General features: G+C 38.8%; 1 protein-coding gene across 1 annotated transcript in view; it reads right to left on the bottom strand.

Moving 5' to 3' along the window:
- Positions 1-495: 495 nt before the first annotated feature.
- nnt (nicotinamide nucleotide transhydrogenase) overlaps positions 496-12,929 on the bottom strand; it is a 24,145-nt gene continuing 11,711 nt past the window's right edge. The window contains exons 13-22 of the mRNA XM_037692327.1: positions 10,871-11,016; positions 10,462-10,657; positions 9,635-9,868; positions 9,190-9,350; positions 6,703-6,882; positions 6,283-6,442; positions 4,150-4,231; positions 1,701-1,819; positions 1,176-1,291; positions 496-977 (exon numbers count right to left, since the gene is read on the bottom strand). Of these exons, the coding sequence (XP_037548255.1) occupies positions 828-977; positions 1,176-1,291; positions 1,701-1,819; positions 4,150-4,231; positions 6,283-6,442; positions 6,703-6,882; positions 9,190-9,350; positions 9,635-9,868; positions 10,462-10,657; positions 10,871-11,016 (1,544 nt within the window). The 3' untranslated portion in view covers positions 496-827. The remainder of the gene's footprint in view (positions 978-1,175; positions 1,292-1,700; positions 1,820-4,149; positions 4,232-6,282; positions 6,443-6,702; positions 6,883-9,189; positions 9,351-9,634; positions 9,869-10,461; positions 10,658-10,870; positions 11,017-12,929) is intronic.

Here is a 12,929-nt window from a genome sequence, read left to right on the forward strand (position 1 = left end):
CCCACAAAACTCTGCATTTATTTTTGTATGATTTTCTGTTCTCAGTCTTGTGAATCCAAATGTGGTTGCTGCCCTTGAGGCTTTCATGGACAAAAAGTGTTAGACGGTGAGGGAAACGTGCCTCGTTTGATTAGACAAAAATTAACTCGGAAAAGTTTTAGACCAGAACTCTTTCAACGCACTAGAAAACTGGAAATGAAAGAACTTCACAAAAATGTTAACACTATTCAGCTTTTTCTTGTCATTACTGAAAGAAAAAACGGTGATGTAGATTTATTGTGGGGAATATCGAACTTCTAAAACAAAAATTAAACAATGAGGATGAAACTTTGTACAGTGAAGAAAAAAAATGTTGTTGCTTCAAACTGTAATAACTCCTTCCTGTGATTTATTATTGTACTTTTCAAATCATCTACTGTTCAGTAATTCCTAAAACATCCTAACTGAAATGGATCTAAAGTTTTAATACATCTACACGCCTGATTTAAAAAAATTTTTTTTTTTACATGAATACACATTTTTGAGTTTGAAGACCATTTCCCTTCCTTTAGTATCTAGAAATAAAAGAAGTGTCAAGAAGAAAACATCTGTTTAAGTATATTATCTCTGTGAGAAATAAATATACAGCATCCTCAGTTTATGAGTTCCACAAGCATGAACTTTTAACACATTTTCTTTTATTTTTAGATCTTGGGAAGGGTTTGTCAATAACCTCCTATCTCAGTTTTACTCAGCTGACAAAGTTGGAGTACTTTTAGAAAACGTTTCCTTTGTTTTCGTTTGTGTGTGTGTGCTCTCGGCTGAGGCCTCCTCGACGCAGAGCCACTTTACAGGCCCTGAGACTCACGGACTTTGGCCTGCAGGGCGTCGCACGTCTTCTTAGCATCGCCTAGCAGCATTGCGGTGTTGGGTTTGTAGAAGATGGGGTTGTCCACGGCTGCGTATCCAACACCCAGAGAACGTTTCATCACAATCACCTAAAAAGGACAAAGAATGTCATCAAGGAATAAGTAGCCTCTAGAAAGAATTTGAAGGAGCAATGTGTTTTCCCGGATTTTTGAGCAGACTTAAAAAAATTATTTGAATGTTGTCATTTTACATTAAAATACCAGGGCCAGACTGTTTTAAGACTTGTGGGACAAATCTTATTCTCATCCTTACACCAGATGTCTTACCTGTTTGGACTTCCAGACCTCCAGAACAGGCATGCCAGCAATGATGGAGTTGGGGTCTTCTTGGGCGGCAGAGTTCACCGTGTCATTGGCGCCAATCACCAGGACCAGGTCAGTTTCTGTGTGTGCAAACCACCAATTGGTTTTTAAAACACATTTTACGGCTCATTTAACAGGAAATGACACAGAGAACTTAGGAAAAAGAGGTGCCCTTAAATTATGAAGCAATTTTAAAAGTTCAAAAAAATTTGTCTACTTTTCATTTTCTTTATGCGAGATATTTACCAGGCTCTGGTTAGTTTGGTGGATTTTTTATTTTATTTTATCAAATACATCGCAAAAATTCACAAGGCTTTGTTATTAATAAAGTAATTTTTTTATCTAAATCAAAAGATTCTCATATACAAAATATAAAGATGACAAAAAAAAAACCTGAATGCCCGATTGAAAGTAAGAGCAATGTTGTCACTGTTCTGCTTTTGCAACATTCAATGGCTACAAATCTTTTTGAATGAAAGCTGGACTCACCAGGGAAGTCCTCATTAATCTCTTCCATTTCCAGAACAATATCATACGGGACGCCTGCTTCAGCCAACAGCACATTAAGCTGACCGGGCATCCGACCGGCTACTGGATGTATCCCAAACCTGGATGAAACAAAGGCCGACTATTAGTCAAGTCCCTACTTTTACAAGCATATCAAGAAGAGAACGTATGTCAGAAGTGAGTGAGGAGGACTAAATAATTAAAGTTGAGCAAAGGAGGCGTTAAACTGTTTTTACACACAACTCCCACCGCACTCCTCCACCAGAATCATTTGTTGAATGTGCACTCTCTGGTGTGTAACTGGGTATATACACAGTTCTCAATTATTGGAATCATCTAATCAGTTCAGGAAACGTATTCTAACCATTCAACCGCCTGCAAAGATGAGTAACAAACTTTTAAAAACATGTTGCTTAATTGTTTGCTAAATTGAGGTGTACAAAGAACCCAGATAGCCTTGTGGTTTTAACTGTGACAGCAAATAATAAATAAAAAAAAAAACACTTTCTACTAAACTTGTTAATGGAGAGGGTGAGGGAAAAACAAAACGGTGGGACTTTGGTCTTGAAGGAGAGCATCGAGAACATCTTGTGCTTCTGGACTTTAGTGTTGTGCATAAAATCTAACAAATACATTAAAGTAGCTGGTTAACTGAGACAAAAAAAGAACAATTACACAGATCATTGGAAGTAAGAGGATAAATTAAGAAACAAGACAAAACAAAAAAAGGCAAATCAGGGCAAAGAAATGTTTTCCTTTGTTCCCCCTCTGACCACCCACTTTCCTCTAATCGAGCACAGAGCGGCAGCTGCACCAGCCACAACCAAACAAGAGGCAGGAAAATTGCGCAAGGGTCCAATACCTTGTTTCTTCATGATTTAGCTTCTTTTTGCACACTCTTATCAAACAGGTTGAAGCATCTGTCCTGTATTTGGTGCACTGTACGCATTTATTCATTTGAAAAACCCTTTTAATAAGTTTAACTTTAAGCAATGTCTAATGTCTTGTAAGCAGATTTTTGCTCAATTAAATACAAGTTCAATTACCGTAATTGTTGTGTTTGTATGCGTCTTATTTATGTTTTTTTTTTCATAATTTTCACAAGTTATATTTTTATATAACAGACTTCATGCCTCTGACTAACATTTTTCTTTGACACTCGTGGCTTCCAGTACCCTGTTTGTGACAGAGAATGCACTCACATGTACACATGTACAATGACTCTTGCTCAGGGTTTCAAATTCCCTAACATAACTCCACCCACTCTGTCATCATGTGACCAGAAGTCTAACCTGAATGACCAATGAGATACTCTCGAGGACCATCCCCACCAAGATAGACGTGCATTAATTACTTCAGATCGTTCCCGTGTCGTTATCGTATTTTGCGCTTCATGCACAGACCTGCTCATTTGTTCAGCGATATTGGAAAACGCACGGAGAATTCTTGCAATGCAGCTTTAAAGTTAAGAGCGATCAATCGGTCGAAGGAGGAAACGGCGCTGCCAGTAAGCGTTGCATCAACGTGTCAATGGTCGAGCATTGGAGACGCAAAGCAGTCAAGTCTGGTACACGTTTTAATAAAAGTTTTAAATTATTTTTGTGTGATATCTTTCTGTGTATGGTAAATATGTATTTAAATAATGGGATCTCAATTTAAGCTTACATCCGAACACGGCGCGGAGAACAACAGGAGGGGTTCTTCTCCCACCTCCTCCGTCATGAAAGCTCAGCCAGAGAAGTCAAGACTGATACATATTTAAATAAAAGTAAAAAATAAAAAAAATTCTGTATACGGTAAATATACGTTTAAATACCAATATCTCATTTAAGCTTAAACGGGGGGAAATAAACGGAGCTGAGGGGCTGTTCCCCCTTCTTCCCTCCTCCTCATATGAGCTCTGCTGTGCAGAAATCACGTCCACTTTATTTAAAAAGTACATTTAAAAACAGCAACTGTGACCAAAAGTGTTTAACAATAAAAAGCAATGGTATTATTTTTACGAATATTTACCATATTTTACAGATACGATTTGACTTCTGGGTAATACTTACCGGTATATAATTTTTAAATATTTTCAGTTACGTAGACGTTTGGCACTGTTCTGTCCAGTGATTATGCTTAGATAGTTCTTGTGTTCATTTTGTAGGTATAATGGTTGTAACCATGAGTCGGACAGCAAAGCATCATGCAGTCTGAACAAGCTATAGTCTGTGAAACACCATCCGGTGGCTGATTCTTGTACTACAACAAGAAAGCTGCACTCTGTCCGAGCTGGATGGGCACAGTTCCTGACGATAAGCGGTGGATGCCCACAGCTAAATAACCGGAGCGTCTTATTTATGTACAAAATTATGATTTATATTTAGAGTGTGCGGCTCAGAGACAGGTGCGTTCTGTAGCCCGAGAATTACGGTAATCATGTCTTTACCTGACTTTCTTGCCAGCCTCTGAGAGCAGCTTTACTAATTCAGCAATGGGGTACTGGGCCTTTGCAGCACAAAGTCCATAACCTGAAAGAAAAATTACAATAATATAAAGTCTATGCATTTTGATGCAATCTACAGAGCACACAAAAAAATTAGGGCTGAAAAAAGAGGGACTCAAGAACCCACGCACATCAGCATTCAATAATCTTTTGGCTTAAATTCTAAGTTAAAACAAGATGTGCCCAAAGTCCAAACACATCAAAGACATGAGTTTAATCAGATGCGATGAAATCCTGAAAACTTTAGCAATGTTCCGGAGGGCCTGCATGTGACAAATTTCGAGCAAGACGAACAAGTGTTTGTCTTCAAAACAACTTTTTCTGCTAGCTGGCCTTAAAGCTGAAGAAAGTTCATGAGAATAAAATTCTCTCTACCAATTTTTCAGAATTTTACAAAACTACTGTGTGAAAAATATCTACACCACCTGCTCAGTATGACCATTGTTCATTTTAATTTGTCTCTGCAACTCAAACAATGCTCCCATGTGGCTGAATTCACCAGTTAAGCAACAAAAACTAAAATAATCATAGTAAAGGTACCAAGTTCTATGTTTTCCTACTTTTTTCTTTAAGTCTCTGATTGCTTTTAAATTCAGCAACGCTGGTGTAAGTTGCTGCTTTATTATCCCACACACCAACACGTGTCAAATGGTCCACTGAGGTTTACAAGCCTCGTCACAACAACCAGTCAGAATCTGTCTTTTTACGACACGCCAATTTAAAGTGACGTGGCTTCAAACCGAGCTCAAGAAACTTTTTTATTTTTAAATAAAATAACAACTCTTTCCAAAAACAGTCTGTTGTCCAACAAAACAAGTGAAAGATTTTCACTTTTTTTTCTCCCCCTCCGTCCGTCATAATTCTTTATAACGTGCGCTGCCAACATTCTCACACAAGTTTCCCATGTAAGAAAAACACAGTGCCAGAGCATGCAGACATGGTCCAGACAAAGCCAAGAAAACACTTGTGTTTATCAAGCTGAGGCTTAGCTGTTAACACAGACGTCAGTCAAGCCAAGTGACTGTGATGGCTCCAATAAAAAAAGATCAAAATGGAAACCAGGGCAATGACTTAAAGTGTTGGACTATTACACATTATCATAACGGAGGAAAGTGTCAGATGTTTATAACATTTTTTTTTTTTGTTGTAGTTTTACTGTTATGTAACTGATGTTTGATTGAAAATATCACATGCTGATGACTTAGTGTGGCGTTTTTACCATTTAAAACTTCAGTGAATTCTGATGCAATAAGAAGATTCTCCCCAACACTAGTGGTCTGAACTGGTGTAAGTGGCGGTTTAGAGGCTTTACTTTTTGATTGGCATTTCCAAAAAATCCATTAAAAATTACTTTCGACTTTTATTTGTGGCAGAAAAAAAAAAGAGAAATAACCAGCACCGAATCCCTCATTTAAGTTTCACTGGACCACGTGAACAATTCTGCATTTTTTGTAAATTGCAGCGATTTCCTCTAAAGATTTAGTTTTTGTAAACTGGCACTCAGCTCTGTGACTGGAATCACCAATTTGCAGGCTGGATGCTTTCAGTCTGTGTTTACATGCACTAACGTGAGCAAAACAACTCTTTGGGGTCTGCATCACAACCGTCTGAGGAGGGAGCTGAAACCTTCCAGGACCACCCCCAATGACTCATGTACAGCAGCCAATTCAAGGACAGTTGTAATCGTGGGAGGCCATCGCACGTTTGGTGTCACGTCAAATATTAAAAAGCTGGAACAAAGTGCACACCTGAACCCAGAAAAAGGAACAACAAGCCAATATGGAGCATAGTGAGTTGTCAACAAACCCTGCATTCCCTCAGTTCATCCAATTTCCCCTTGACCTCACATAGATGTGCTCCACTGTAGAACGTCTATATATGAGATACTGCAGACCACACAGAAACGAGACTAATGTGTTTTTGTGTGCACACATTTTGCCATGACTTGTCAATTATAGTGACGTAACAAAAAAAAGGTTAAATAAACAGAACTTGCACTTTGCTGATGCGATGCTTGCAGGGGGGGGGATGACATTAAAATCAGATGTTTTTTCACTCATGTAGTTTCTGTTTTACCTGGAGTGATAATTATGTTTTGAGCTTCTTTGATCATGTCAACGGTCTGCTCCACGTTGACCTCAGTGTGTGTCCCTGTGATCTCCATGGGCTTTCCTGTACCGGTGGAAGATGTACCATAACCTCCCAGGATCACGTTAGCCAGGGAACGATTCATGGCCTGAGAACAATTTAATGTATTCCGTTTTATTTTTTTTATTAATGCAATAATATTTACTTTTTTTTAGAAAGATATGTACAGTAAATCAAATCAGGAATTACATATTTTTACTAATAAGGTAAAGAGTCCCTCCTGATGGACAGGAAAACAACTGTGGTTAACTGCATATGTTTAGCTTCATAAATCCCAATATGATACTTCACAATAAAGCTGTAAACAAAGAGAGCAAAGCAGAAATATTTTCTGTGTTTTCCACTTACCACACACATAATGTAGGACAAAATGGCTCCAGACGACCCGATGAGAGCTCCGACGATGGTGAGCAGGTTATTGTTTAGCAGAAAGCCCTCAGCACACAGAGCCCAGCCCGAGTAACTGTTCAGTACGGTGATGACCACCGGCATGTCGGCACCTCCGATAGCTGCTGTCAAAGTTACACCCTGCAGGAGAGCACGACGGTGCATCAATAAGTGGTCAACCAAAAGTCTCGTCTTAAACAAAAAGCTTCTGTTGATGTGTGGTTGTGTAATAAGACATTTTAAACGATAAACTGATGGTCAGTTCCATGTTTTTATTTACCACAAAGTTTAGATTCATCTGTGATTATTTCATCCTGTAACTACGCAGAAGGTGTGTAAGGTACTCTATGCCCGTGGTGTTGCTGTGCTTGACTGACCAGCAAACTCACCCGACCTGAACCCCCCAGGGCTGTCGAGAGGAAGGTGAGCGACACCAGACTCAAAGCAGATGACCTGAAGGTCACTATTAAAGCAACGTGTGCAGCAGGCTGATCATGCCACGCTGCACTGCACATGTCACGATAACAAATTTTGCTGGGCAATTAACTGTCATAAATTATTGCAATAAATGATCATATTAATAGAAATTTTACAATAATTAGTAAATATTGTCAAATTTAAGAAGAAATGTTGGGTAATTTGTTTTGTGTGTAGTACTCTTTTTTTTTTTACCACCAGATGGCAGTATAAGACTGTTTGAACCGAAGGATGGATAATGAGGGAGCGAGAAGCGTGTCTCTTTAAGAAAAATGGGAGGGAGGCCCCTTGACGTGACATGGGCTGTCTCTCATTCCTTTCTTCGGTTCTCAAAATGGCGTACACTCAGTGTGGTTTGAGCTCTTTGGCATAGTATATTTTTCACACAAAGCTTTTAATAAAAAAAAAAAATCTGTAAAGAAGTTCTAAGCTTCTTTTTGCAGAGAAAAACAATTTTTTTACACAAAGGCACGAGTTTCAACCGTGAATTTTGGAGCTTTGGCAAGACGGAGGTTTTTACCCCGATGTCTGCCTGTTAGCTTAGCTTTTAGCTTAGCCTCTCAGTTTAGCTGCTTTTAACGATCCAAAAACGTGATTTTGGATCGTTAAAATGGATTTTAAAGAGAAAAGAGAAAGGGAGGGGTCGATGAAGAACACCGGAGTTGAGTTTGTTGTCATCCAGTGTCTTCAGTAGAAAGAGAGAGACACGAAGAAACGGTAAAGCCGATAAATGAAAATGAGGTTGATAATTTCTATTTATCATGCGATTAATTGATTTATTGTTCATTGCGACAGGCCTAATTAAAACTATAAACAGCATGAAATTGGATTTGTAAAATGAATTGTGTAAACAATGTCGCAGTGCACAAATATCAAGTCCAAACTATTCATTTGAGCAGCTGAGATGCAAAAACTAAAGCATGAAATTTGATATAAAGAACTTGAGTTGGATCAATGCTCATAGAGAATAGGACAAAAACAAATCTGTTGCATGTTCATTTGCTTTATAAAGGATAAAAGTCAGCAGTGAAGGTAATACTACTCGCCTCTAAAAGAAGAAACATTTTTCACAATCAGATTCACATGCTTTCTATATCTTTATCATTTATACAGATTTTGTTTAACAACAGCCAACTGCAGTTACCAAAGCAGCATCAATATTCTGAAATATCTGTGTTGAATTTATCTCAGCACAAAAACTTCATAGCTGGTTCTTAACGACCACTCAGGAAGTTGAGCAAGACAACGCATGCACATGTACGGTAGATGATTCATAATGCTGGACTTGAATTACTGACTAGAGATGAGCTGCATAAAAAAAAGAAACTGAAATATTAACAGTCTGGTTTCTCCTGGATTGATTTTTTGGTTTTGATTTTGCTAATACTTCTGCTTTCCTCAGCAACATCTGGAGCAGTGGACTTTTTTTTTTTTTTCTTTTTGCAAAAAATATTTAGTTCTCCTGCCTAGATAAACTCAAGAGGTCAAAGGTAACTGGAGTTACTTTTCTGTGATTCACTTTTTGAGATTATTTCATGCCGAGGACTACTGACAATTTTAGCAATTTCACAAAGATTTTCAAACACCAGCATGACGTTACAATGCTGTAGACCTCACTAAAAAGCTAATCGGAAAGAATAACTTGTTAAACTCACTTGCCTATAACTGCCAGCTTCACTCGGTCTTTGGGCAGCTATTGTTTCCTGTTACTTGACATTTATTAGGAAAGTGTTGTGTTGTTTTTTTTTTTACTTTTTTTTAACCTACTTCATCTCTAAAATGCTTCTCCCTAATTATTTTAAATCATTTTCCCTTCCGACAGTTTACTGATTTTTTAATAGCATTTTTATATGTTTAGTCTGTCAGCACATAAGAACATTTCAATCTATAATATTAATGTCCTGATTTTTTTTTTTAAAGTGACATACTGAGAGCAACAACAAATCTGATAAGTGCCCATGTGCAGCATACCATGACAGCGGAGAGGGCAGACACTGATCCGAGACAGGTCATGCCTGTGGTGTAGCTTGGATCCAGCATGTAGGGAACCATCCCACCGATACAAGCCGCCATGAGACTGGCATTGAGAGCATGACGAGCAGGGAGAATCAGGGGGGCACTGTTCAGAAGACCTGCAGAAATATAAATAAATAGTAAATAAATAATAAATAAAGAGTTTTTTCTTTCCGCTGTCGCCTTCATGCTTGCTCAAGATGAGAGTTCTGCGATGGAGTTAAACTCAAAGCAGTCTGCTCCTCAGATAAATAAAATTAAATAATTATTTTTATATGAATATTTCTGTTCAGTTCCCAGAGATGACTTCTGTTGTGACTTGGCGCTGTATAAATAAACTGAATTGAATTAACTATGTGATGGAAGAACTAAAAGCTGGAGAAAGTGGCTCTGCTTTTCTCACCTTGCAGTTTGCCGTACGCCACCAAAGAGCCACTGAAAGTGATTCCACCAATGTAGGTGCCCAGGTAGGCAACTACCTTGGTGAGGTTGGCTGCAGGGTCCGTAGCAAAGTGAGGGTACTCGATCATGTATTCTGCCACACAGGTGAGTACTGCAGCCAGTCCGACCAGGCTGTGGAATGCAGCCACAAGCTGAGGCAAGTCAGTGATCTCAATTTTTTTAGCGATGGTCAAGCCTGGAGATAGAAAAAAAAAGATGAATATATAAAATGCAGCATCTCTAAATCACTTCAAATCACAAACATGTCCACACACAATCCTGCAAGGAAGTGGGAAACAGAATAGCCAGGTGATGCTGATGAGGCCTGCTTCAGGAAATTCCAGTTTTCTGTTGATCTCCAATGTGCCGGTATCTGTGCGTTTGAGTGGGTGCGCACATGTGTCCTACAGGAAGCCTTTAAACACAGCTGTATCTGGAAAACAATGTTATCTGTGTGGATATTTTAGTCTGGTTTTCTGCTTTGTTACTGGAACAATTAGCGTATAAATGATCAAACCATTCTGAAACGGAGAAAGAAAGTGAGTAATACCCGATGCTGACCAGTCAGACAAAACCTGTGTCTGGTAAGAGTTAGTCATGTTGTGTTTGATGTAAACATCACAAACTCTCCACACACCTGCTTCTGCTAGCTGAGCTTGGAATACACACATACACATGCAAACAACACAAAACCCACATCCATCTGCTGCACCACTGTTCTACAAGTCTCAAGAGTTTCCCTGAAACTTGCTCGATTGTTCTTCTAATTTTAAATCCACGCAAACTTACCAGCAGTGCCACCCACAGCCATGGCTGCACTCATTTGTGCCAGGAGCTCAGGATTCGGTTGGAGAGCGCCCAAAGTGGCAGCCATGCCCCCTGCGACTCCAATCATACCCAGAGCATTTCCCAACCGGGCTGTGGTCTGGTTGGAAAGGCCAGCAAGGGCACCGACGCAGCACAGACCTGAGGCCAAGTACATCATCTGTTGAGGAAAAGAGAGAGTGGGGAAAAATATATTGAGGATATGGATTGTGGGTGGAAAAGAAGGCTAAACAATTTTAGTTGGACAGTCCTGCACAACATCTGACCAAATAAAGTCTTGCACAGTAACGTTGTTTTTTTTTGCCAATTCTGTGGAAGAAAAACCACAACAACACTCTACACTGAAGGAAAGAACATGAAAGTCTTGTTGCACCTGTTCAATGTTGTATCCAGAATGCAGAGCCGCAGCATAGCCTCCAACGAAGACACCAGCAGGAAGGAGGTAGAGGTAGTTGTACTCAGGAGGGTCAGTGGGACGTTTGAACATGTCCAGCATTTTCTTGGTTACCAGGAAACCACCTGCAAAAAATACAGGGGAAAACATGTTTGTGCTTACGTGGGGAATAAATAGAGTATAAAACCTGCTAAAAAAAACTAACGACAACAGAAAAAATGTTTTAAATTAGGCACAAGACAAAAAATGTGTTGAGGTTGGCCAGTCGAGGCAATAAAACTAGGTCAACAGGTGTTGCAAAGTCAACAACTAAAAGTGTTTTTTGCCAAGTCCAGTAACCAGTGTCAGGAATTTAATGAGTCTACTTTATGTCAGTATAAATATTTCAAATAGAAAACCTCAGAAGTGTCGACCAGACAGTGTCTCACAGCTTTACAGGAAAATCTCACGTTACCATTTCCCCCTCTGGCATGATGGTAACCACGTGCACACACATTTACCCTCACATACGAGGGTGAATCAGAGGTTAGCACTGGTTTCTTTCCAGTACATGTAATTTTAGCTGGAGATCATCCAAGTTAATACATAGAATAATAATTTAAATGCTATTATTATAGCGTGTCTAATTCAATATATTAATATTGAAGAAAGTTCTTGTATTTAAACAACACAGTCAGTATCCACCTATTTATCTTGGATATTTATTTAATATTTAAACCTAGAATGAGTCTATTGGACTTGGATACAATAAGCAAATTAAGTCAGCTGAAATATGAAACGTAAATTCTCTATAGCGTTAAAAGTGTTCAGCATCTTCCATGTTGACCATAAAATTAAGGCTTAATAGTGAACAATACAACAAATCATACAATGTTATGGCAGAACAATCTGAAATAAGTAGTTTAAAGTTGGGCAAGTCCTGTGATTTATCCACTGAAGCAACTAATAAACGTTTTTCCCCCATATTTATAACCTGAGTTTTGGCCGAGGTCTGACGATTTCATCCATTCTGAGATGAAAAATATTCAACATTACCATTTGCAGCCGCTAGAGGGCCCTCAACTAATATGGCAAGCCAAGTGTCTCATTAATAGGTAAAAGTGGTTATTAATGAGACATTTGCTTGCCATACAGGCCACCTTCATCTCGCTCCGAAACTCCTGGAGCAAACGTCAAATCAGCTGAATTTCGCCGCGCCGCCCAGGTGAAATGCAGCTGATTTGACCATTAAAGTGCATTTATTAAGGAAAAGTTCCACTGAGACACACCTTTGCTACAATTTCGAGCAAACAAATAACTGTTGTTAAGTGTTAATCTTGTTAAGTTCTTGTTAAAGTCCTCCCGTGCACGCTCCTGTGGCCGCCATTTGGCAGCCTATCGAATTTTGGCACAAAACCAGTCCACATTTCCGGGTGGCCAGTGGTGACATAACAAACGCGACGCGTCAGTGGTGACACATAATAGATGCGACTTATATGGTGAAGCAACTTATTTATATCCTGATGCATGCTCAATAATCCAGGTAGAAAAATCTAAAAAAGTTAAATCTGGTCCTCTGGACATTCAAAAAAACAAAACAAAGCAAATCAACAAAAAAAATGTAGAAACGTTTCGTCTCTCATCCGAAAGACTTCCTCAGTCTGAGGAGGTGTATTCAGCTCAGTCTCTTAAATAGTTTAGTGTGTGTTTTGTATTAGAATTAGAAAAATTAGAAAGTTATTCATTTTGTTCTGTTACTTGAAAATTAATATGTCTGAAATAATTGTTTGAAAAAAGGGGCAGATAAAATAAGATTTTTTCTTCTTTCTGCTGCCTTTCATTTTAAATTTTTTTGTATCTTTTTATATATTGTTATGGAATTGTTTTGTACTTTTTAAAAATGAATAAACTTCATACCATACCACAAATAGCACCGTCTCAGGGTGGATCAACCAGTTTTGCTGCTGACAACCAAAACCAGCTGATCACATGCTCAAGAAGGACCATCAGCCTAACAATGGATCATTAGCACACTGATGGCTGTTTACTGTTCACAGAG

The sequence above is a fragment of the Nematolebias whitei genome, chromosome 18 (assembly GCF_014905685.2).
Source record: "Nematolebias whitei isolate Nwh7 chromosome 18, NemWhi1, whole genome shotgun sequence".
NCBI lineage: Eukaryota > Metazoa > Chordata > Actinopteri > Cyprinodontiformes > Rivulidae > Nematolebias > Nematolebias whitei.